At 44.6% G+C, this 23169-nt stretch overlaps 1 protein-coding gene across 4 annotated transcripts; it reads left to right on the top strand.

Moving 5' to 3' along the window:
* The first annotated feature begins 432 nt into the window (after positions 1-432).
* klhl17 (kelch-like family member 17) lies at positions 433-23032 on the top strand. 4 transcript variants are annotated; one of them, XM_048240606.1, is made up of 13 exons: positions 587-637; positions 1569-1668; positions 4489-4750; positions 6871-6992; positions 8556-8777; positions 14458-14574; positions 15161-15374; positions 16031-16175; positions 16804-16971; positions 17824-17912; positions 18467-18540; positions 18668-18849; positions 20602-23032. In XM_048240606.1, the coding sequence occupies exons 3-13, from the start codon at positions 4537-4539 to the stop codon at positions 20828-20830; spliced, it is 1776 nt and encodes a 591-aa protein (XP_048096563.1). In that variant the 5' UTR covers positions 587-637; positions 1569-1668; positions 4489-4536; the 3' UTR covers positions 20831-23032. The 4 variants fall into 4 exon arrangements, with proteins under 4 accessions (XP_048096561.1, XP_048096559.1, XP_048096563.1 ...); XM_048240604.1 differs by lacking the exon at positions 1569-1668 and having other exon boundaries at positions 433-637; XM_048240602.1 differs by having other exon boundaries at positions 433-1668.
* The last annotated feature ends 137 nt before the right edge of the window (positions 23033-23169 follow it).

Here is a 23169-nt window from a genome sequence, read left to right as displayed (position 1 = left end):
ACCTATTAATTAAAAGAATAAATTACAGCAAAAAAAGCAAGCACAACAAAATAAAACAATTACAATATTTGGATATACATACAAGTTGGTTCAATATTGCAAACAACTCATCTATATTATATTTTACCACGTCTGCTCGCGGACCACTTGGGATAGCTTGCGGACCACCAGAAGAAATCCAGTTATGTTTCTGATGTGCCTGAATTATGTTCTTCTTTGCAAGAGGATTTGCAATTTGTTATCCTAACAGACCACAAGTGGAACTACTTTTCAAATGTGTTTTCCATAATTATGTCCAGAACATCTCTAGGATAAAGTCGATTTGTTTGATTATTCTAAGCACAGGAAGCCCTGGTAGTTTACGCCTACCTATGACGCATGCTGTGAGACGAAAAAAACGCACGAGCGTTTAGTTGAAGCGAAGTATTTTCCTCAGATATAGCAGGCAGTCCAGTGAGAAGAGGCTGGGAAGACAGAAGATTGTTTTGGTGTGACATGTGGTGTCTGTTAAGGAGAAATTATTTTAATATTTAAAGAGTTATTTTCTCTTGAAATCACTCACTGTTTTTAAAACAAACTGGAAAGAATCATTGCTAGGAAAAGACAAGCGCTGCCCCTACGATACAAACGACGGCGAGTGAGTCCTGATTTTCTTCTTCTGAGGGAGGGAGCTACCTCTGTCATGTCACAGACAGACCTCTGTTGGTGTCAAGGCGGGTAGATCTAAAGAGCTTTGTCTGAACTCTAGGAAACGCTTTGTTTTGGCTTGTTGTCGGCAACAAACTTACCTTTGGGCAATGCGAAAGAATCTCATCGGATTGACAGCTGTTAAACTCGCTCTGCTTTGCCATCGAACGTTAGCTAACACTTGACAAAGAGCCTTATGTCTTATGCCTGTGAATGCACTGAGAACACATGAAATAACGTTTTGATATTTTAGTTAAGTTCGTTACCGATCAAAAGGCACGTATATCTTTTGGAAATATTGACTGCTTGTCGTCTGTCGGTGTATTTTTGTGTGCACAAAGATTTATCTGGCAAAGACATCAGGATTTCAAAATCAGCCAGTCTGCCTGCCTTGGGTTGAGTGCATTTGAAACTAGACCAGCCAACGATAGTAGTTCAAACGATTGTATGATAGTTGCAGAAGCTACGATAAACAACGTGATCTGTTGACAAATAGTAGTTTAATTCATTTTTTGGTTGTGTTTAGTGTGAGGGATGGTTACGAATTTCCTTGACTGTACGGTGAAGCGTCTCCCTCTGTTAAGGTGGTTTAACAAACACGGAATATTTACCAAGGACATCTTTGTCTGTCGATAGAATCGTTATCAGAATAATAGGATATTGTTTTATTTTTACTGGAAGGATGATTAAGTCAGTTTATACACAATACCCTCAGTAGTCTGCAGTGGTGGTCTATTTGTAAACCTCTGCAGCAGCAGTTCCACCTTAAAAAAATGATGTCAGAGCTCATGCGGTTTGCATTTACGTCAACAACATACAAAAGCTCAAACTGAAGGTGTATTCATTTTTCATATGCCCCGCACGATTTTGATGCTGTATAGTCCGCCTAGAGAGAAACCGAAATCGGCCACGACCATTTTTTCTCCGGGAGCCAAACAAAAAGAAGACGTTGGAGACTCAAAGAACATCTGTGCCCATCCGGTAATTGTGTTTTCACTGAGAACCGTTGCATTTTTATTGCTCATTACTGGAATGCTGAACAAGGGATGGGTTGGGCTGCAGCTTAACGTTGGCTTATGTTGTCATCATGTCATTGCTTTGTATGTGTAAAATATAGTGTTGCGACGCGAATGTCAATAATGTGTTGATAGGGGATGTTGGTTAAATACAGCCTAATTTTTAAAACAGTGACGAGAGACCCCATATAGCCTATGCGCTCATTTGTGGTGGCGCTGCCTTCCACCTGCATAGTCTGCTGAGTCAAATGGTACTGGGATGTGGAAATCGGCACGGTAACGCTGTTTGCCTCTGTCCTCCAGAGATGTAATGACAGTTATACAGTCGTTGCCTTTGGTTACAACCCTCTTCAACCTAGATAGGCTACCACATCTGCTAGTGGAACAGGGCTGAAAGAGGCAAATGCTTGGCATGTAACCCCCTTAATTTATTAGAGATGATTGTAGACAATGCATCAAGAGGTGTATGGTTAACGGGGGACACAATGTGAATAATGTGCTACCTGGAACAGTAGAATTTCAGAACAATTAATAAATGTTCCCTGAAGCGCACCACAGGAAGATCTGTGTTCAGTGGGTGCAGTAGGCCTACGTGATGGGAACTGTCTGTCTGGCCTTTGGAGTACTGACTGTTGCAACTGAACACTCAACAATAGCCAGGCTTTTTGTGATGGTTCAACAGGCCGTCTCCATGTGTGCAGAACACACAATATGCATTATTCACTGGCCATTCTCAGGTTGCACGGTCCTGGGGTATTTTGTGACAATATAGTTTATTTTGAACACCTGAAACCCACCGGCCATTTCATCAAAGACACCAGATGGCTTTTTCTCACCTTCAGAGTCATGGCTCATAAAATGTATTTCTAGGATCATATGGGGTTTTCCAAGGTCAGTTTGCTTACTAATGAGAAGTTGCAATGCAAAACAGATCAGACAATTCAGTATTGGCTTTATTTGTGAGGCGGCAATGATGGTTCTGCACACCTTCAGGAAGCATAGACCCATTTATAGTCATTGTTGTTAATATGATTGGGCTTGTTAAGAAAGGCAGCAGACCAGATGATTTGTCAGATAACTCTCATCACCCATTTGAACTTTGAACTAGCTAACGCATCAGATTGCACTTACGCTAGTTTAGCTCTTGTTTTGTCACCCAGTTGTAGAATAGATAGTGAACGATACACATTCAACAACCATTTGCACAATTTCCCTCCATTTCCATGTTTTGATGTCAGTTCGAACACTTTCAAAGGTTGATAATCCATTGAGCTCTTGTCACATGAAAGTCTGTTACTCTGAATTTTCAAGTAGCTATACATGCTCTCACACCATATTGTACAGTAGTTTCCATGTATATGGTTCAGCACCTACTACATTAACTTTACAGTAGTTTCCATAGCGATGCCGTTAATGGAGCTGTGCTTGCATGCGACTCGTGGGAAGATGCCTCAGAGCAGGGACCCCACCGCTCTGAGCATCACATCACACCCCTCATCCATGATTCACAGGGAAGCTTTCCAAATGCTCTTTCTCTTCTACGCTGTTGAATATGAGGCTGTCCAATGTCATCGACACTCAGTGGAACATGTCTGTTAAAGAGAGAGAAAAAACAGCCTAGAAAGCCCAAAAATGGGCCAACACCCCAAGCGTCTTCCTGAAATTCTGAAAAACTTACTTATTAATTCTGTTTTAATTCCACTGTAACTGTGGAAAAGTCGGTGGCTCAAAAGAATAACAAGCTGTTGGTTGACTGATGATGCTATAAAGTATTAATCACCACAAAACAACGAGGAGCTGCAGACCCTGCCAGACTCTTGCCGTATAAGTGCTTGTGTGTTTCCTGCATACACACACACACACACACACACATACACACAAGCAAACGCTTCTCGTTTGGCCAGTGCCTAGTATAGCCACGCTCTGCATAGTTTGGTCCTTCTCTTTATGTGATTCTTTTATAGAGCGCTGCAGCCTTGGGCAACCATTAGGCGTTCTTTGTGAGGAATTTGCACTTGACAGGGGAAAGATGTTGGCTGAGAAAAGAGACAGAGAGAGAGAGGGAGACAGAGAGATCTGGCTAGCCAGTGTTAAAGCGACCCTGTTGCCATGGATCTGTGGAGCTGGTCATTTAAAAAAAAAGTCATGTTTGGGGTCGAGGCACAGCGTATGTGTCCCTAGAACCTGCCTAAGGTGGCATATTCAGCCTGCAACTAAGCCCCCTCTCCATGCCACAGACGCCGATGCCACACACACACACACTTTCACCTCCACTCTCAGTGCACCAGTGCTTGCCTAATTCCTCCACCCCTTATTGCATCGTCATACATTATGCGTTGCATCTGAAATCAAAAGTTTATCAGATGAGGCCTGTGCCTTTGAAGGAAAGACATCAAGGAGTCTGCTGTCATCGGGCTTCCCACAGTCCTCTTTTCCGCCATCACAGCGTCGCACATATCGCATTAGCATTCATTCGTTCAGTTAGCAGGCGACTTTCATCCTTGTCCAGTGATGGTACAGTCAAAGAGGGTGACTGTTTCATGTGTCTTCAGAAGTAATTGAAGTAAACCTCTGACCATTTGCAGATTAACTACTGTAGTGTACTGTTGTACTGTTGCTTGGGCCCCAAAATGTTACATAGGTGGTAAATCTCTAAATAATCAGCAGCAAGATCTGGTGTGCGGCTCTGCCTTTTTCCCTGTCCAGCACGTAGAGTTCACCTGCTGTGGATGTGCTAGCCTTTTGTTGATGTTCATCCCTCTGACCCAACCCCCCACCCCCCCAGTTGCCGAGAGTGAGGCCGAGGCCCGGGCAGCCCACGGAGAGCAGCGCCATGATGGAGGGCGGCATGCAGCTGCTAAACCGCGACGGCCACAGCATCTCCCACAACTCCAAGCGCCACTACCATGACTCGTTCGTTTCCATGAACCGCATGCGGCAGCGCGGCCTGCTCTGCGACATCGTGCTGCACGTGGCCAGCAAGGAGATCAAGGCGCATAAGGTGGTGCTGGCCTCCTGCAGCCCCTACTTCCATGCCATGTTTACCAGTAAGTATCCCAGATGCCCTTTCCCTCCCTCCCTCCCATCTTTTCTCTTTGTCTTACTCTCGTTGTCTCTTTCAGTGTTTCTTTCTTCCACCTGTCTGTGTCTCTCGTTTTTTGTCCCTCCCTCACCTTGATTCCACTGCTAGGATGTGGCCGTCCCCTCGTCTCTTCCAGTCTCTTCCCTCTGCCTCCACCAACCCTGTTCCTCATCTCTTGTGATCATCCTCCTCCTCTACTCTCTGTCTTTACAGGAGTTCCCTCCTCTCTCTCTGTGCTTTATCTCCCCTCTGTCTCAACGGCTCCGCCAAGAGCCCCGCATTAGATGTGAGCGTGCGAGAGAGAGAGAGCGACACGCTCTCTCTACATGAGTCATTCCATTCCATTCTATTTAAAGTCCGCATTCAAATTGTTGTTGTTTTTTCGGCCATTTTATCTGGCCCCTACCCTTGAACTGAGTCACATGGAATGGAGATTCTCGATTAAAATCTGTACCAGGCTGTCTGTTATATCCTCCATTTCACCAAAAAATAAAGAGGATTTTAGCGTTGTGCATCATCAGTATATTGAGTTGACAGTGTTCTCTCCCTTGTAATCATGGCCCTTTTAAGTCCTGTCATGCACATATCAATGTACAAACATCCTGCCTATCTGGCTGTATTCACTGCACTGAAGATGTCTCTTTTTATAGCCCTGATTGTAGCGGTGCAACAGCCCCAGCCCCTGATGTGTCCGTCACTCTGTCCAGTGCAGGGTGTCTCCGTCCTGTCTGATCTCATTTCCTTCCCCCCTCATCAGCCATCACCTCTGCTCTGTGTGCTATGTTCTCTTCCCTGTCACGCTCCCAGGTCGCCACCTGCAGAGCCTCTCCTACCCCCCTTCCTCTCCTCCCCTGCGCCTCGCACTAGATGGTATGTCTGTGGAAAGAGTCAACGTCAGGCAGACATTTTGATTAGTCTCTCCCAACTCTTGATTACATGCTTGATTTAGCCGAGAGGAAAATTACTTGACAAAATGACATGTTATTTTTTTTATGTTTTATTTTCCCCTCTTGGAGTGATGGTTGTTTTTGCCTGAACAGACAGTTGCTTGTGAGCGTGTTACTAAAACGAGGCTACCGTTTCCCCTACAATTATTGTTTTTCTCACTGGTACAAAACAGTGTAGTAAGTCCAGTTGTAATAGAAAATGTAATGTGTAATGTATTACACATGGAAAATGTAAATGTAAATAGAAGAATACTTTGCAGCAGTTACTATAGAAGAATATTTTTCACCAGTTACCAAAACATCTCCCCCACAAAAAAGGAATGATGCCCATGTTATGCAAGTTGAGTCACACGTTGCAGCGTGTGTTGCTGTTCACATTTTGCATGTTAAAAAGATGGTCAGGTATCACTTATTCCGTCCCTGTCATTTGTGAACATGTTACAACACAAGATCAATCTTCTCTTTATCCTCTAAGATCCTGTTGGGTTACTCTGCTGGCACTGAGCCCACCCTGTCTATTCAGTCATAGGGGAAACCTGAGAGCCTATTAACTGCATTGTGATTGTAGCAATGGGTGTGATAATCGTCTGTGATGTTGATGGCTGTTCATTCTGATGATGTGTGGAGACTTGTTCTGAAAAATGACATGAAAATATTTGAACCTAACTTTTGTCCCTCAAGAGGAATGGGATGGTAATAAATGAGAATGTATTCCTCACTCGGTGATTATCATACAAAGCCCCTTCTCAGCTTTTTAAAAGTGCTGTTGTAGACTTTTAGGAACTTATACACAGCAGCTCACTACAATCTAATTAACGGTGAGAACACTTAACATAATTACAATATCCATTAAATCTGCTGTAACTGAATTTGGCTTTGTTCTAGCTATGCTAGGTCTCAAGTGTTTAAACCTGGGGTGTTGCTTGCTGCATTGTCTAACTTGCAACCACAATTATTATCTGAGGCTAGTGTCCTTGACTGAATTTGCTTTTTTGTTGCCTTGTGTGTGTGTGTGTGTGTGTGTGTGTGTGTGTGTGTGTGTGTGTGTGTGTGTTTGTGTGTGTGTGTGTGTGTGTGTGTGTGTGTGTGTGTGTGTGTGTTTGTGTGCGTGTGTGTGTTTGTGTGTATGATCATACAGATGAGATGTCGGAGAGTCGGCAGACCCACGTCACCCTCCACGACATCGATCCCCAGGCTCTGGAGCAGCTGGTGCAGTACGCCTACACGGCTGAGATTGTGGTGGGGGAGGGCAACGTGCAGGTGCGCTTTCTAACTCCCAACCCCCTCTCCCCCCTAGTCTTTCACCCTCTCTCCAACTAAGCAAGAAAACGTGTCGATACTTTCTAAATGCGGAGGCCTGTGCTCTCGCGTTTCTCATTAGGAGCTGTGCATGACTCTGCTCCACTCGGCTCTGAGGCTGTATTTGGTGAGCATGTGCTGCAGCGGCTCTTGAGGTTCACTTGAGGTGGCCGCCCGCCACTCGGCTGTCAAATTCTCACCCACAAACAGGAAGCAGAAACAAAACTGTGAAGCGAAACTTGTGGCTTGGATGCCCTACATTTGGACAACTGGACGTGGGAACCGAATAACCATGAAGTTTATAGTCAGTACTATTAGTGTAGTATGTTAAATGGATTAGTGTAGTGTGATAAATTGATTATTTACTTTCAACTCAAAACTTTTAACATGAGTGTAATAAACTGTTTTAATACAGAGGTGGTCACATAAATCATGTTGTAACTCTAAGCAAGTTAATTCACTTCCCAGTGAAGGATCCATCATGTTGCATAGCTCCATAACTGTCCTCTGGAACTCAACTATGCCAGCATCCCTGACTGGCCTCCAAGTGCTAATTAACACAGGCCAGCATAGCCAGCCACTGTAGAAAACAGTCCAGAGCCAGAAAGCGGCCCTTCGTCACAGATCTGGACACTGAGACGGGCGTGATGACTATGCAGCCTGCATTTAGCTTTTGACCGTCTTGACGGGTCGTATTTAAAAATGGCTGGTGCGGATGCACGCGTGTTTCAGCCTGGCAGCTGGTGTTCCTGGACATGGGGGGGGGGGGGGCATGGCAACGAGGGCATTAGGGAGAGGAGCATGAAGATGTGCCACTCAGCTGGACTGAGTCCCATCCATCAGCACGAAGAACCCCATGTGTAGAAGCCAGTATTGTGTGTGTATAGAGTCAGGTGGGAGCATACACTAGTTGTAATTAAAGTTAAATGTATCTTGTGGTTTCCACAGGAAATTGCTCTCATGACAGTTGCTCTCTTGATTAAGAGGAGCATACAAAACTGCACTTAAAAGCAGGAACTGTTCTGCTCAATACAAAAACAGACCATCAGAAATAGCTCCTATATAATGAGATTTGCCATGGCATTATGGGTAGTGCAAACATAACAGGAAGTTGTTGAGAATTGGGTCATGTTTCAAGATCTATGCAGGACGAGCTGGCCTGAATTGAACCAGCACAGGAAACCAAAGTGACCTAACCACTAACAGTAGCAGCTGCAGCTGCAGCTATGGCTTTCTTATTGTTGTCATTCCTCTTTTCCACCGTCTTCTCTTCTCTTCTTCTTCTTGTTTTTGTTCTTTTCTTTCTTCTTCTTCCTCTCATGTTTGGTTGTTATTTTGCTGCTGATGTTGCTACCAGTGGTGCTCTTGTTTGTTTTGCTATATGGTTGCGTCCTTCTTGTCCTCCTTCAACTTCTTTTTGTCTCTCCATTTTTTCTCCCCTTCCTCTTGTTCCTGCTCCTCCTCCTCCTTCTCCTCCTCTTCTGCCTCCTCATCCTCTTCCTCCTCCGTTGTGCCATCTTGCAGACGCTGCTCCCGGCCGCCAGCCTCCTGCAGCTGAATGGTGTGCGGGACGCCTGCTGTAAGTTCCTCCTGAGCCAGCTGGACCCCTCCAACTGCCTGGGCATCAGGGGCTTCGCCGACACGCACTCCTGCAGCGACCTGCTCAAGTCCGCCCACAAGTACGTGTTGCAGCACTTCGTGGAGGTGTCCAAGACCGAGGAGTTCATGCTGCTGCCCCTCAAACAGGTATGGCTCGCTCGCTCACAGACAGATGCGCTGGACGTGGGAGTTCTCAATAGGAACACGCAGATCGTAGACATATGTGGGAGTTCTCAATAGGAACACGCAGATCGTAGACATATGTGGGAGTTCTCAATAGGAACACACAGATCGTAGACATATGTGGGAGTTTGCAGCAGACAGATGCTATATAGGCTTTATTATAGCTTTTGCCAAAGGCCTCCATTGTGTCCACAGGCTATAGATAGATTGAAGTAGGAAAGGATGGGGATAAATGTGAAAGTAACAAAGAACAGCATCTCGACTCAGGATGACTAACTACCAGGCTGTGGCGGTGACATCACCATCTGTCTCCTGGATACGGTGCGTAGCCGTAGAAACTCGGCAGTCTCTGGATAATCATTAGAGGCTAGTGTCTGGGAGGTGACGGGGGTTAGGAGACATTTCCACTTTCCCCCTGCAGCCTATGTTTGCACAGCCTCGGAGGGAGGAGGGAGGGAGGGAGAGTGAGAGAGAGGCCACCATTTTAGATGCTGCAGACTGCAGTAGCTGCTGCTGCTGCACAGTGCCATCTTGTTTTTCATCTCCAGCCATAGACTGTATAACACACACACGTCTTTCTCACTCTATCTCTCTCTCTCTCTCTCTCTCTCTCTCACACACACACACACACACACACACACACACACACACACACACACACACACACACACAGTGCCTCTCTATACAGTCTATGTCTCCAGCATGCAGCAGGCGAGCGAGGGACGGAGCTGCGCGTCAGAGGAGGAAGTGCAGCCATTAAGGGGAGAATTACAGGCCACAATGGATTAGAGCCAGAGTGCGCTGGCTTTTTGCATCAAAATAGCAAACAGGGAGAGAGAGGGATGGAGGCAGCTGCAGGGTGGAGTGGTCCTACCCACACACATGAGCCCCTTCCTGAGACAGAAACACACACACACACACACACACGTCTTTCTCACTCTATCTCTCTCTCTCACACACACACACACACACACACACACACACACACACACACACACACACGTCTTTCTCACTCTATCTCTCACACACACACACACACACACACACACACACACACACACACACACACACACACACATTGCCTCTCTATCTCTCTCTCACAAACACACACACACACACACACACAATGCCTCTCTCACACGTGCATGCGTACACACATACACACACATGAACACACAGGGCTCACACAGCCTGACCTTCTCTGCGTACCCCCGGAGTCTTCAAAGAGGATGCAGGGAGCAGGCTTGCCCTTCTCTTCTCTTCCGCTCCCTTTCCTTTTCTGTCTCGCTCTGTCTCACCATCCTCACTCCTCCTATTTCTGTCTCTGCCTCCCTCTCTCTTTTAATCACCTTCTATTCCTCTCTCGCCATCTCTATTTCTGTGGACCCCCCCCTCGCCGAATTAATGACTCGCTTTACACAGACAGCCGAACTTTATGTGTCTGCGGCAGATGGAATGGCTGTCAGGTTGTTGAAAGGCTGTGTGAAAATGCAACCAAGATAAACTGGTATCGCTATACAGTTTTCAAAGCCACATTTGGAGGTGGACTGAGAGAGAGCCCAGCCAGATTCTAAAAGATTAAATGGATACGGATTAGAGATAATAATAATATTTTTAGTACTATGTCTGAATCTGCACATGTGTCATTCTTAACTCAACATGGTTATACCAGAGAGAGCCAAGTTCCTGAGAACTGAGGTTAATGTTATCTTGGCAGGCTAAAGTGCCTTCCTGTTCCTGTCGTTCCGGTAGACTGTGCCGTAGAAGAGTGACTTTCTATGGCTTTTCACCTTCAAACCTAAACCTCAGCAAACTTGACAAAGACGTTTGGAAAAAGCGCTGCATTTTTAATTAATTAATCGCTTTGTTGACAGCGGACAGCCGGCAAGTAGTGATCGCTTTGAAATTTTAGCGGAAGTTGCTTTACACGGTGGTGACATCTTGTGAAATGGGTTAATTATGGCATCCCAAATGCAGTGTGGTGTTGTTATCTGGAAGGTTATGGAAGTAGAGAATAGAGTTCCCTTAGTGTCTCAGTGCACTAGTCTCTGTCTTGACTCCTCTATTTGTCCTCTTCATTGTCACTTTGTTTTTTCTCTCATCCTCTATCTCCCTCTCTCGCTCTCACTGTGCCATTCTCTTGCATCAGACACATACTCACCCGTGCTCATGTTGCAAACCTGCATCAGCGTCATGTCAATCAAGGACATCATAATCCCCCCTCACCCCCCACCCCCCTTCACCCTTCTGTGTCACAGAGGTAGTCAACTTAGGTAGTCAACCAGTCAGAAGTTACAGCAGCCCATCAATCAGCAGGCATGCTGCGCGTCATAAAGTCGTGACTAGCCATGTCTCTCATAACTCAGGCTGCTGAGCTGGTGCATCAGTCCGTGTCTTACAGCGTCCGACTGATATGGCCTGACTCTCCAGGCTCTCCACTGTAGTATGTGTCCCTGCAGCAGTCCCAGGCCATCGTGGGTCCCTGCTTGCTGCTGCTGCTGACTGGGGCTCTGGGGACTGGGGTGGGTTGTGCTGGACCCCCCCACACCCCAAGAGATTGATTGGCCGCATTCCATTAGCAGCAGAGTGCTGATGGAATGAGTGGTGTGGAACAGAGGAAGGTGGGGCGGGTGAGGGGCTGTCATGTCCTTTCTGTATCTACCCCCCCCCGTGAATGTGACAGTGTAAGTGAATTGATTAAGAAAAACCAGACATCATCAATCTCATTTTTCCATCAATTTCTTAGACATTTACTTTCTGTCTCTGCCTCTTCCTTTACTTTTATCCTACCTCATATCTCTCTCTCTCTCTTTCTTCCGTGTCTCAGCAGCTGTTGTTTCCTGTGTCGTAGCCCTGTTGTAGCAGATGGAGATGTATATCCATGCCAGAGCAGTGACTGGGCCATGGTCTCTAAGCTCACTGGGCTGCACTGCCTGCCCCAGATTAAAACCTTTAAGTCCAGGGTCACGCACATTTGTTTCCCTTTCACTGCCCGCCTGTGCCTCCGCTATCCTAACCACTGCCAAATAACACACCCTCATCCCCTCCCTCTCTGTCAATCACCCCCTCCTTCTGTATTTGTCTTCTCCCTCTCTCTGTTTGTCTGTCTGGCTCTTTATTTTCCCCCTCTCTCTCACTCTGTCTTTCTCTCTCTCTGTCTTTCTCTCTCTTTCTTTCTCTCTCTCCTCTTTCTCACTCTCTTTCTCTCAGTCTCTTTCTTTCTTTCTGTCTGTCTCTTTCTCACTCTCTCTTTCTATTTCTCACTCTCTATCTCTCTGTCTATTGGTAGCGCTGCTCCCTCTCCCTGGCCTGTAGAGCCATGTGCTGGGGGATCAGTGTGGGCATGTGTGGGTCAGGTCAGTTGTGGACTTGCCCCGGAGTGAGAGAGAGGGCAGTGGGATTAGTGGCTGCTGCCACTGGGCCTCCTCTGCTGGGTATTACCCTGCACTCAACAGCTGTCAACACTGTACAGACCCAGAGACACACACACACACACACACATACATTCTCTCACACACACACACACACACACACACACAGATACATACACACACACGAAAGCTTTCCTGTCTTAACAGGAAGTGAGCCACCTGCTGCCCGGGGCTCATCTTTGTACTTTTCTATGGTGGCTGCTCTCAGCAGACGGGCAGTGTGTCCGGGATGCTCCAATTTAGGCTTTTCCTTTGGCACTGATACCAGATCGGATGCATCTGATTTTAGCCCTTACACCGCACTCTACAGGTGCTCTATTCACACTGTGTAGAGATGGATCAAAAATAAAATGGAATGGATCCAGCAAATCTCTGATTAACAGCTTAATTTGGCGTGTCATTCTACCGTTCAGAGAAGAGAAGGCTAAAAGCCTTTCCCTCCGTGTTTTCCCCCTGTATCAACTGTTGCCATGAGTAAACAAAACTAGTCAACTCTCACTACACTGCAGACGTGAGCTAGCATTTTACACAGCTAATTTCTGCCATGTCATATCCTCCTGTATGCATCTCATTCACTTTCTCATCAACACCCACTGTTGATGATGCATCTTTGGTTCCGTTGAAAACTGGTGGAAATGTGCACTGCTTCACTAGATAGCACCAAGGTTCAAAGAATTCTGAATGGAACTGGTTCAAGAACACGTTCTCTTTGGTCGAAAAACGCCCTCTTGTGTGTATTTCAAACACTCATACCAAGACAGGCAGCTTTGATTAAAAGTGACGTGATTGTGCCAAGGCATTTTGGCCGGTGCAATCACACTTCCACAAAGAGACATTTCTTTCCTTATGAACCCTTGCCTGAAGCAAATGGCTATCTGTCATAAGCACTGACTTTAAAAACTTTGGACCGACACCAATGCAATTGCTGTTTGGCAAGAAAAGAACAAAAAAAAGATAATTTAATTAATGGTGACTTTTCGGCACTGGTCATTAAGCAGTGTACTGTGTATTTGTGTTTGGCTCATCTCCCAGTTACTCATTTCTTTTGATCCAGAGGTCCGGATCCAGAAGTTTCTGCTGAATATCATCGTATAAAAAAGATTTAAACAATTGAGTTTGAAATGGAGCGATTTCCCCCTAAGTGGTTAGTTAAAAAGAAGCCAAGTGAACTTTGAAATGGCAAACACACAGTAAATCTCCTGTGTGTCTCCATGAGAGTCAGACTAAACATAACAAGTCTGAGTAAACAGAAACTTAGATGTGTAAGCTGAGCCACGTTATGGCTTTGTTTGTGCTTTGACTGATTTGCTAGCGGACTGAGCTGCCGTGTTTGTCCCGACATTCCCGGCAAATGTGCTGAACCGACTGATGTGGTTCGTCTGAACCGGCAGTGTAATGGGCAGGGTGTGACGAGGCGTCTGGGCACGACGAGGCCTTTTTTACCCCAGAGCCTGCAACAGAAGCATGTCATGTATTAAAGCTGACAGAAAGAACCACACAACATTTTACTATTCTATTTCTAACAGCACAAATCTTTGATATAAAAAAAAGTAACTTTTTTTTGTAAACATTAAGAAATGTGTTTTATAATATATGAGTTAGGATTAGGATTGTACCAATGTTTTTATGTTGTCCTGAGGAATTTCTTGTGTTATGATGGAAGCTTGTGCAGGTGCATAATCTCGATCCTATCTCTAAAATCTCTCTTAATCTCTCTATTGGGTAGACCTATCTTCATGATTGCTTTAAGTATTCAAATGGGCAGTCATACCTACTGGTCTTATTTATTTGTCAAGCTACGGACCATCAGTATACACAGACTCAAATTCAGTCAAGATTATCTTCCCTCATGTGTATTAATAATCACTGTGATGTTTTTAAAAAAATTAAATGTGCATTATGCATAATAAGTTGTCTATATTTGGGTGCTTTGATTGAGTGAAGTTGAGAAGTAGTACTCAAACCCTGATCATTGTACTTCATATACTTGCCTGTATATGCTTCTTTATGTTTTCATATGAAATGAGCTCAGGATGTCAGTGAAAGATTGTGTCCTGTTTGCCTCTGTAGCCAGCAGTGGTGCAGATTAGCATCTCTCGGAGTGTACTTGTGAAGAACAGCAAACAGATGTGTTAGAGCTGGGGTGTTAGGGAGGTATAAAAAGAAACATCAGTAACATCACGTGTGTGTGTGTGTGTGTGTGTGTGGTGAAGGTGCTGGACCTGATCTCCAGTGACAACCTGAACGTCCCGTCGGAGGAGGAGGTGTACCGGGCAGTGCTCAGTTGGGTGAAGCACGACATTGACAGCCGACGGCAGCACGTCCCTCGGGTGAGTGACCGACACCACTGTCCACAGTTGCAGGCAACACCACCAGCATCACACTTACACCTCCTTCAGATCAGTATTACTATTTCAATATGTTTTAATTCTTTATCATGCCTCAGCAAGTCAATGATTTATTTAGAATACTTCAATTTTGAATTGTACTGTTTTTATGTTTCATGAGATCTAGTTAAAGCTAACCGTTATGATTATTGCTTGGAATATTCATAATAAATATGGTTATGGTTATTTTAATCCGTTTTTGGTTTGTGTTGTTCCTTCACCTTCCCTTCCTCTACCTCCACTTTTGACACCTGTTTGTCTCTGGTAATCATCCTCATCGTCAATTTTATTTTCTGTTGCTCCCTTCTTCTCTTACCCCATCGTTCCTCTGAGTCACGCTCTCTCTCTCTCTCCTCTCCTTCCCTCCTACCCTCTCTACACCTCTTCACATTCCTGTCACTCACAATCTTCTCTCCATCCTTTCCCTTTCTTCTTCTCTTTTGGTCATCCTTCCTTCTTTCTCTACCCTCCATCTCTCTCTCTCCTCTACCCCTCTCTCTCTCTCTCTCTCTCCCCTCTCCTTCCTCAGCTGATGAAGTGTGTGCGTTTACCTCTGCTGACGCGGGACTTCCTGATGAGTAACGTGGACACAGAGCTGCTGGTGCGCCACCACTCGGAGTGTAAGGACCTGCTCATCGAGGCGCTCAAGTACCACCTGATGCCCGAGCAGAGGGGCGTGCTGAGCAACAGCCGCACGCGCCCACGACGCTGCGAGGGGGCCAGCCCTGTGCTCTTCGCCGTGGGTCAGTACACACACACATACACACACACACACACATTCAATATGCACAAACACACACACATGTACACACATTCAATATGCACAAACACACACACATACAACATACAAACAAATATGCCCACTGGCGTACTTGTGTGCGTCTGTGTGTGCGTGTGTATATATGTGTATGCATATTGTATGTGTGTGTGTATACTGTGTGTATATATGTGTGTATGTTACTGTGTGTGTGTATATTGTATGTGTGTGTATTTTGTATGCGTGAATGTGTATGTTACTGTGTGTGTATATATTGTACAATACACATACAATATGCATACACATATATACACACGCACACACAGACGCACACAAGTACGCCAGTGGGCATATTTAAACTCATAATGATACCCACATACATACATTACACAGTTTAAGTATCCACATGTTGAGACATGTGCTGTACAATTATGTTAACTCACCTACTTAACTGGCTTACTCACTCTCTACAGCATTCACAGATGGCCTGTGATGCTCAGAGTGCTAGTAGTAGTATGACATATACTGGCATATCCTGTACATATAACTCATGTCCTTTTCATCTTTGTGATTTCACAAGAAATTGATTCATCTGATTCCTTGAGCCTGTCTGACAGAGTTGTTTTTTCGTCTGGCCTTCAGGCGGGGGCAGTCTGTTCGCTATCCACGGAGATTGTGAGGCCTACGACACCAGGACTGACCGCTGGCATATGGTGGCGTCCATGTCCACAAGGCGGGCACGGGTTGGTGTGGCGGCTATCGGGAACAAACTCTACGCGGTGGGAGGGTAAGGGCATGCCACCGTGGAAAGAGGGGGGGGGGGTCATGGACTTGCGCAACGAGCAGGCGTGGCTGGACTCTCCCAAATGTCTAAATGCTCGTGAGAGTCATGGGTCCTTTGATGGTTGTCTGATTGAGTTTCGGTACTTGAAGTCAGGTCAGCACTGGTCAGGGTTTTTTTTTTTTCTCTTTTTTTGTTAAGCTACTCAAATATGCTGTAGCATTTTTTTTTTTTTGCTCAGGGTTGTTCAAGGAGCACAACTCTTCCAGTCTCTCCTATGTGCTTCTGTCATAGACGAAAGCATCGATTTCAATTTCAATTTTATTTATAGAGTGCCAAAACTTTGCACATGTCTCATGGCGCATCAGATTTAGCAAATCTAGGTCTGTTAATCTGGGAAAATGAGAAAGTGTAAGAATATGGTATGTGTCTTATGGTCTTAATTTGAGATTTTAAAAACAAGAGACTACCACAATTCTAAAGTGTGTTGTTATTAGCAATGCCACTGTGACCTCATCATGTATAAAAACAAAAACAAAAGCAGACAAGTAGGTCACAAGAAGTTCATGATGATTCACCAGTGCTCACGTGCATCAGCTGGACATCAGTATTTTTCCCTGATCTCCTCTACCAGGTACGACGGAACCTCTGACTTGGCAACTGTTGAGTCATACGATCCGGTAACCAATGCCTGGCAGCCGGAGGTTTCCATGGGGACCCGGCGCAGTTGCCTGGGCGTGGCAGTGCTGCACGGGCTGCTGTACGCGGCTGGGGGCTACGACGGGGCCTCCTGCCTCAACAGGTACGAGGACCAGCCCAGCAGGGCCAGCAGGCACTCACGTACAAATTAGTCTCATTATGGAAATATTCAACCTCACCCAGTGACCTGATTTGAGTTTCTGCTGATGTGGGTTTCTGCCACATAAAAAAAAAAAAAAAGCATTTTCATCAAAATTGTGTTGCTATAGAGGATGCATGCTCCGCTATTCGATAGATAGATAGATACTTTATTGATCCCGAGATTCTCCCACAGTTGCTGCACTGTGTGTTTTCCCTGTACTACACAGAGCCAGTAGAGCTACAAGCCCTACAGCCGGCCTACACCAGGTGCACAACTGAAACGTTCCATTCACTGAGCTACAAAATAGACCAAACGTTCCATTCACTGAGCTACAAAATAGACAAAATTTTGAATGTGCGCAGCGCTTTTGCATCTTGTGTAGCCAGCTTGATTGTAGTGGAAGCTAATTGTAGCAGCATACGCTCCGCAAACAAAATGCTTCAGTTGTGCGCCCGGTGTAGCTCAGCTGTTAAAGGTATGTATGTAATCTCGAGTTGGAGATTTAGGTAGAAGTTGCTGAAGCCTATTGTGGACATTCTTTGACTGCCAATCAGAGTAAAGTTCATTTAATTATTTGTGTGGGTGCCAGATAAAGATGAGGGGGGTAGATATCTGCTTAAATGGGCCATGTTATTCCCCAGCCTAGGTTTGCAAATGGGATTGTGAAATAGCATCTGAGCATGTTTTGACAGAACAAAGTTGCAAACTTTCTATGTTAACATCAGAGAAGAACATCAAATTCTCAGTTAATCCATTCTATGTCATCTTTAAAGGTATGTGTGTAAATTCCTCCTCTCTCCTCTGTTGCTGCAGTGCTGAGCGGTACGACCCTCTGACCAGCACGTGGACATCCATCGCTGCCATGAGCACCCGCAGGAGATATGTCCGAGTGGCTATCTTAGGTCAGACACAAACCCTGCCGCTCTCACAGTTTCTTTTTTTAAAGTATATTTTTGGGGCTTTTTTGCCTTTTATTGATAGAGGACAGTAAAAAGTGACTGGAAGCTAGTTGGAGAGAGATGGGGTGGGATCGGGAAATGACCCAGGTCACCCGGAGCCAAGGTGGTGTGGACTGGACACTGTAGCCAGTTGTGGCACAGCCCCCTCCCCCCTCCCAGCTTACCCTGTATCTGTGCATTTATGAATTTGTCTAAAAGCTGTTCTAATTTATAGGGCAATTCCACGCAAAACTGTCAGGTACATAACGGCAACTACATGCCATGGTATTTGTATGATGCGAATGATTATATGAAAAGTTTTTCATGTAAATTCTACAACCAAAAAGAGTGAATGCTCAAATTTCATGTAATCATCATTCACATCATACCATACCATGGCATTGTGTTGGCATTATGGACGTGACGTTGAAATAAATCATAGAGTAGTGATTTTCTTGTGTTCTAATTGGCTAATTTTCAATCCTGTTTCTGTGTTTTGCTTGTATGTGTATTCCCAGATGGCAGTCTGTATGCTGTTGGTGGTTATGATAGCTCCTCGCATCTAGCTACAGTGGAGAAGTATGACCCTCAGGTACAGCAGCTGACATTTACAAGAGCCCAAAGAAGAACATTTTTACTGCCTCTCTTAGACTCTGAGTCTGAGTTTAAGTAAGACGCAGTCTGGGTTTGTGTGTGTGTGTGTGTGTGTGTGTCCTCAGAGTAACACCTGGACCGCCATCGCCAACATGCTGAGTCGCCGCAGCAGCGCTGGGGTTGCCGTGCTGGAGGGGATGCTCTACGTCGCCGGGGGTAATGACGGTACTAGCTGCCTGAACTCGGTGGAGCGCTACAACCCCAAGACCAACACGTGGGAGGGCGTGGCGCCTATGAACATCCGCAGGTCAGCAGAAAGCTTTTACCTCACTAGTTCATCGCTTCATCTTTGTTTTTCCTGCAGCCTGCATAACTTTGTTCAAGTATGATATCATGATGCTCTCATCATTAAGTACCCTGAAGGCCAACGCCTACTGGCGGCGTCTGGCGTGTGTCAAGTGACACCAAAGTTTAGAACTCCATTACTTTTAATGGAGCAAAGCCCACTGGCGTCATCTGACACCAAAGTTGGTCAAAGAGTGTCAAATCCATAGACACAACAGTGGGCATTGGCCTTGAGATATATAATTGTTGGTTTCACATATTCTAAACCGACTCTCTTGAACATTATGAAAAGAGGTGGTTGAATCAGTTGAACAGTCCCTTCCCCTCCGATCTTCTCTGAAGGTCAGATATCTTCCAGAATATCCATGCTTTATATTAGGTGAATACCATGACTATAAAACTTAATGTGAAGCTTTTGAAGCACAAGGACATGGATGTGAGGGTTGGCCATATACTTCTAAACTTCTCTATATGCTCCAGGCAGCAGTAGAGGCCTATGTAGGTGTACGATGCTGTGCTTTTGATATCTGGTTGCCTTTGCTACTGCAGCTGAGTGCATTAGTGAGGAGCTGATGGAGATTGATCTAGAATACCACTGGCTTTGTTTCCTCCCTCTATATTTCACTTACTCGCTCCATTCCTGACACACACACACTCACACTCACATACACACTGTGCGTAGCTCCTATCTGGATATGGATGAGAGAGAATAGCTTTGTCACCAGAACTGGAGCCAGCTCATGAATAAGCCAGAGCTGTAAGGTGCACAGTCTCTAATCTCTAGTCTGATCTAGTCATAAAAGAGCTTCCTCTTACAAAAACAGGCCACACTGAAACAAGACACGTGCTTGCTAGTGTCTTCTTTACCTTCGCCTCAGTTTTCAGATGTCTTCAAAAGCCTCCTCCTTTGATCCCTACAGTCCCATAATGCGGTTATTTAACCTTAAAATATAAGGCTCAAACTCATTCTGATGCTACACTGACTTATAATATGAAGTCTCGGACATTGCCAATGCATGCCTAGAACGCTTGATATTGCACTACAGTATGTAATTTAATCGGGGAGGATCATGACCCCTTTTGTTGTTTTTTTGGCTAACTGGGTACTGTCTTAGCACTAAGAAGCGTCAAGGGGCATATATAAATTCTATATAAATTCTTCCACGTTTCATTAAAGCCTATTGTATGTGAATAATTCTTATACCAGGCCAATTCTCTAGTCTAACATGATGTTCATCGTTTTATAGGGCTAAGCTTAATTTCAGACATGGGCATATGTGAAAATACAGGTGCATCTCAAAAAAATAGATTACAGTGTAAAAGTCATTTGCCCTGCACAGACTGAGAGATTAAAGGCTCAGGAAACCATTGCCGGTGTTTTGACTTAATTAGCTGATTAAAGCTCATCTCAGGTCTACTTTTCTGTATCATAAATTCTTTATTGTAATATTTTGAGATTATGGATTTTTGATTTCCATGATCTTTAAACTGTAATGATGAAGATTAAAATAATCAAGGTAAAAACGGAAAATGGCTTGAAATATTTCATGTGTAATGAATCCAGATTATTATGAAAGTTTCACTTTTTGAAATAAATCACGGGAAGAAATGAACTTTTCCATGATAATTATGTGTAACAGCTTAACAGATAACTTTAGACAGATTTTCTCCCTTGCTTTAAGCCCTGGTTTGGTGTGTTTTTGGTCTTGCCCAGGAGCACGCACGACCTAGTGACCATGGACGGTTGGCTGTACGCGGTGGGGGGCAACGACGGCAGCTCCAGCCTCAACTCCATCGAGAAGTACAACCCGCGCAGCAACAAGTGGGTGGCGGCCTCCTGCATGTTCACGCGGCGGAGCAGCGTGGGCGTGGCCGTGCTGGAGCTGCTCAACTTCCCGCCGCCGTCCTCGCCCACGCTCTCCGTCTCCTCCACCAGCCTCTGACAACGAGTCAAGACCCGGCTGACCACCCCCAGTCTGCCCTGCGTGGCCAAGCGACGCAACTGCTCCGTCTGAAGAGGGGTGGTGGTGGTTGTGGTCGTCCACCACCCTTGTCCATCGAGTGGTCCTCACACCTTTCTACGTAAGCAGGGGGAAGCCAACCTGTTCAAAGCTCAACCTCAACACCTTCTGTCTGTCGATGGTTGGTAGAAGCATTCCTGGGAGAGGGAGAGGTAACGATAAAAGAACAAAAAAAAAATCACAAAAAAAAGAGAAAAATATCATAATAACTTAAAATGTACTAAATTAAAAACCCCTTACTGCCTTGAGAATTAACCTCACAGACCCTCCCACTCCTGTCTACTTCCTCTTCCCTCTGCCTCGTACCTTGCGCTTCAGCGTGCAGTGCAACGATACGGTCACTTCATTTGCGGTCACTTTAAAAAGTGTTATGTCTTGTGGATTTGTATTTTGTTTTACCCACTTCTGTGTTAGTTCTGTGTCTAATTTAAAAAAAAAAGATATCATGATATTGCAATAATATATAACGCGATGAATGAATGATTTCACCTAGGAATGTCGCTATAGGCCGGATCTGCCACGCATGTTTTCTGAGATTCCTTTCTGGGCAGAAATTTCAAACGTGAGGGGAAAAAATTGTGTAGTGCTACCATGCCACACTAGGTGGCAGAGATGTGCAATGTTTCCCACTCTCGATGCAGACATGCATGGACACTAGGAGGCAAAATCTATGCCTCCACACTAAACTAAACGGTTCACAGAGGCTGAAAGGTTTTGATTTTTTATTTTACTGTACTTGTATTTTCTTATTGGTGACGTGAAAAATCGATAGGAAAAAAAAGAATTTTAAAGATACGACTCGGAGGTTCAGGTTGACCACTGCTGCCCTTTTGAAGGAAGCCATATAGTTTGTTTCATTAGCTGTAGTGTTCAGTAATGAGCCATCGAGAGATTAATCATGGATGTGATCAGACCTTTTTTCCATAATCCGTTACGAAACGTGGTCGTAACGTGGTCATAACATTTAGTCCGAGACTTCTCTTCTGAAATCTCTGACTCATTGATATTCTTTTAAGTTGTGAAAAAAATGGTTTGCAGTGTCCACAGGTACAGAATGGGTGTCTTAACTAACCCATTGGATGACTTCACATCACTCTGTGGAAAAAGAGAAACCTCCTGCCTTGTAGTCACACACAGCTTAAGTGCTGACCTAACAGTGTACTGTCTTTTATGGGGCATACCTCAGCCAAACCACGCACAGGGCTTGGCAAGGAGCATGTTGAGTCGCACGTTTCCTTCAGTGTGTACTCTTTTAAGCTTGCCTCTGTGCACATTGTAAGCTCTACAGAGTCAGTGGCCCCAATTGTCCTTGATTGTCAACGCATTACATGCAGAGCTGTTTATTTCTCTGAGGAAAAGTGTACATGAAAACGAGAGTTTTGAATGTTTTTATGTTTTTCTTTTTGTTTTTTTTTTTTCAACAAGTTCAGTGTGGAGTGCTTTGGGAGAACTAGCAGGGCAGTGGCGTTGTTATGCCACTGGATACGTCAGGTTAAAACGCACAGGTCCGTCAGAGCTGAATTTATCAGTGAAGGAGTTTCTTCACACGGTTAGTGTTGTGTAGTGTCAATAAAACAATGTAGCATAATACAGCACGATTGCAAACTTCTAAGAAGTTACAAGTCTTTTTTCCTTTTTTTGAAGGATTTTTGTTAATGTAAACTCAACCAACTACAGGTCAGTAGAGAAAGGCTACATACATATGAAAGTGTGGAAGGTTCCAGAAATATTTATAGCATTTATGGGTCTTGTTCACCATGAGATCAACAACAACAGTGAACATAAACTGTAATAAGACTCAATACTACAGCCTTTCCAAAATGAAAATGCAGAAAGACAACAAAAAGAACTATGTACATAACCAAATACCTATAAAACCTGACTCAAAATTTTTGTGCAATGTTGAAGAAGTAAAAGTGAGCTTCATTTCTGTTGAAAAGAATTGTTGTTTAAATGTCTTGTGGTGTATTGTTTATTTATATTGTGATGTTATGTTTGTTATATTTATGAAGAAACTGAAAAAAATATAAATGATTTTTTGCACTATTGTTAAATGGAGCAATACACTGCTGTATAATAATTATAAAAGGAAAAGAATAAATCCTATTCCAGGTGAGACATCAAGTTTTGTGGACTCCTTCTTTTATGAGGATTAGTACGCGTTTTGATAGTAGTCACAATTGAGGATAATTAATCTGATTTTGTAGACCACAATAAGGTAGGAGGGCTGTTGAGAGAAAACACTAGCACCCATTTTAGTC

The sequence above is a fragment of the Alosa alosa genome, chromosome 4 (genome assembly GCF_017589495.1).
Source record: "Alosa alosa isolate M-15738 ecotype Scorff River chromosome 4, AALO_Geno_1.1, whole genome shotgun sequence".
Lineage (NCBI taxonomy): Eukaryota > Metazoa > Chordata > Actinopteri > Clupeiformes > Clupeidae > Alosa > Alosa alosa.
The sequence above is the reverse complement of the archived record's forward strand: the minus strand, read 5'-3'. Positions and strand labels throughout refer to the sequence as shown.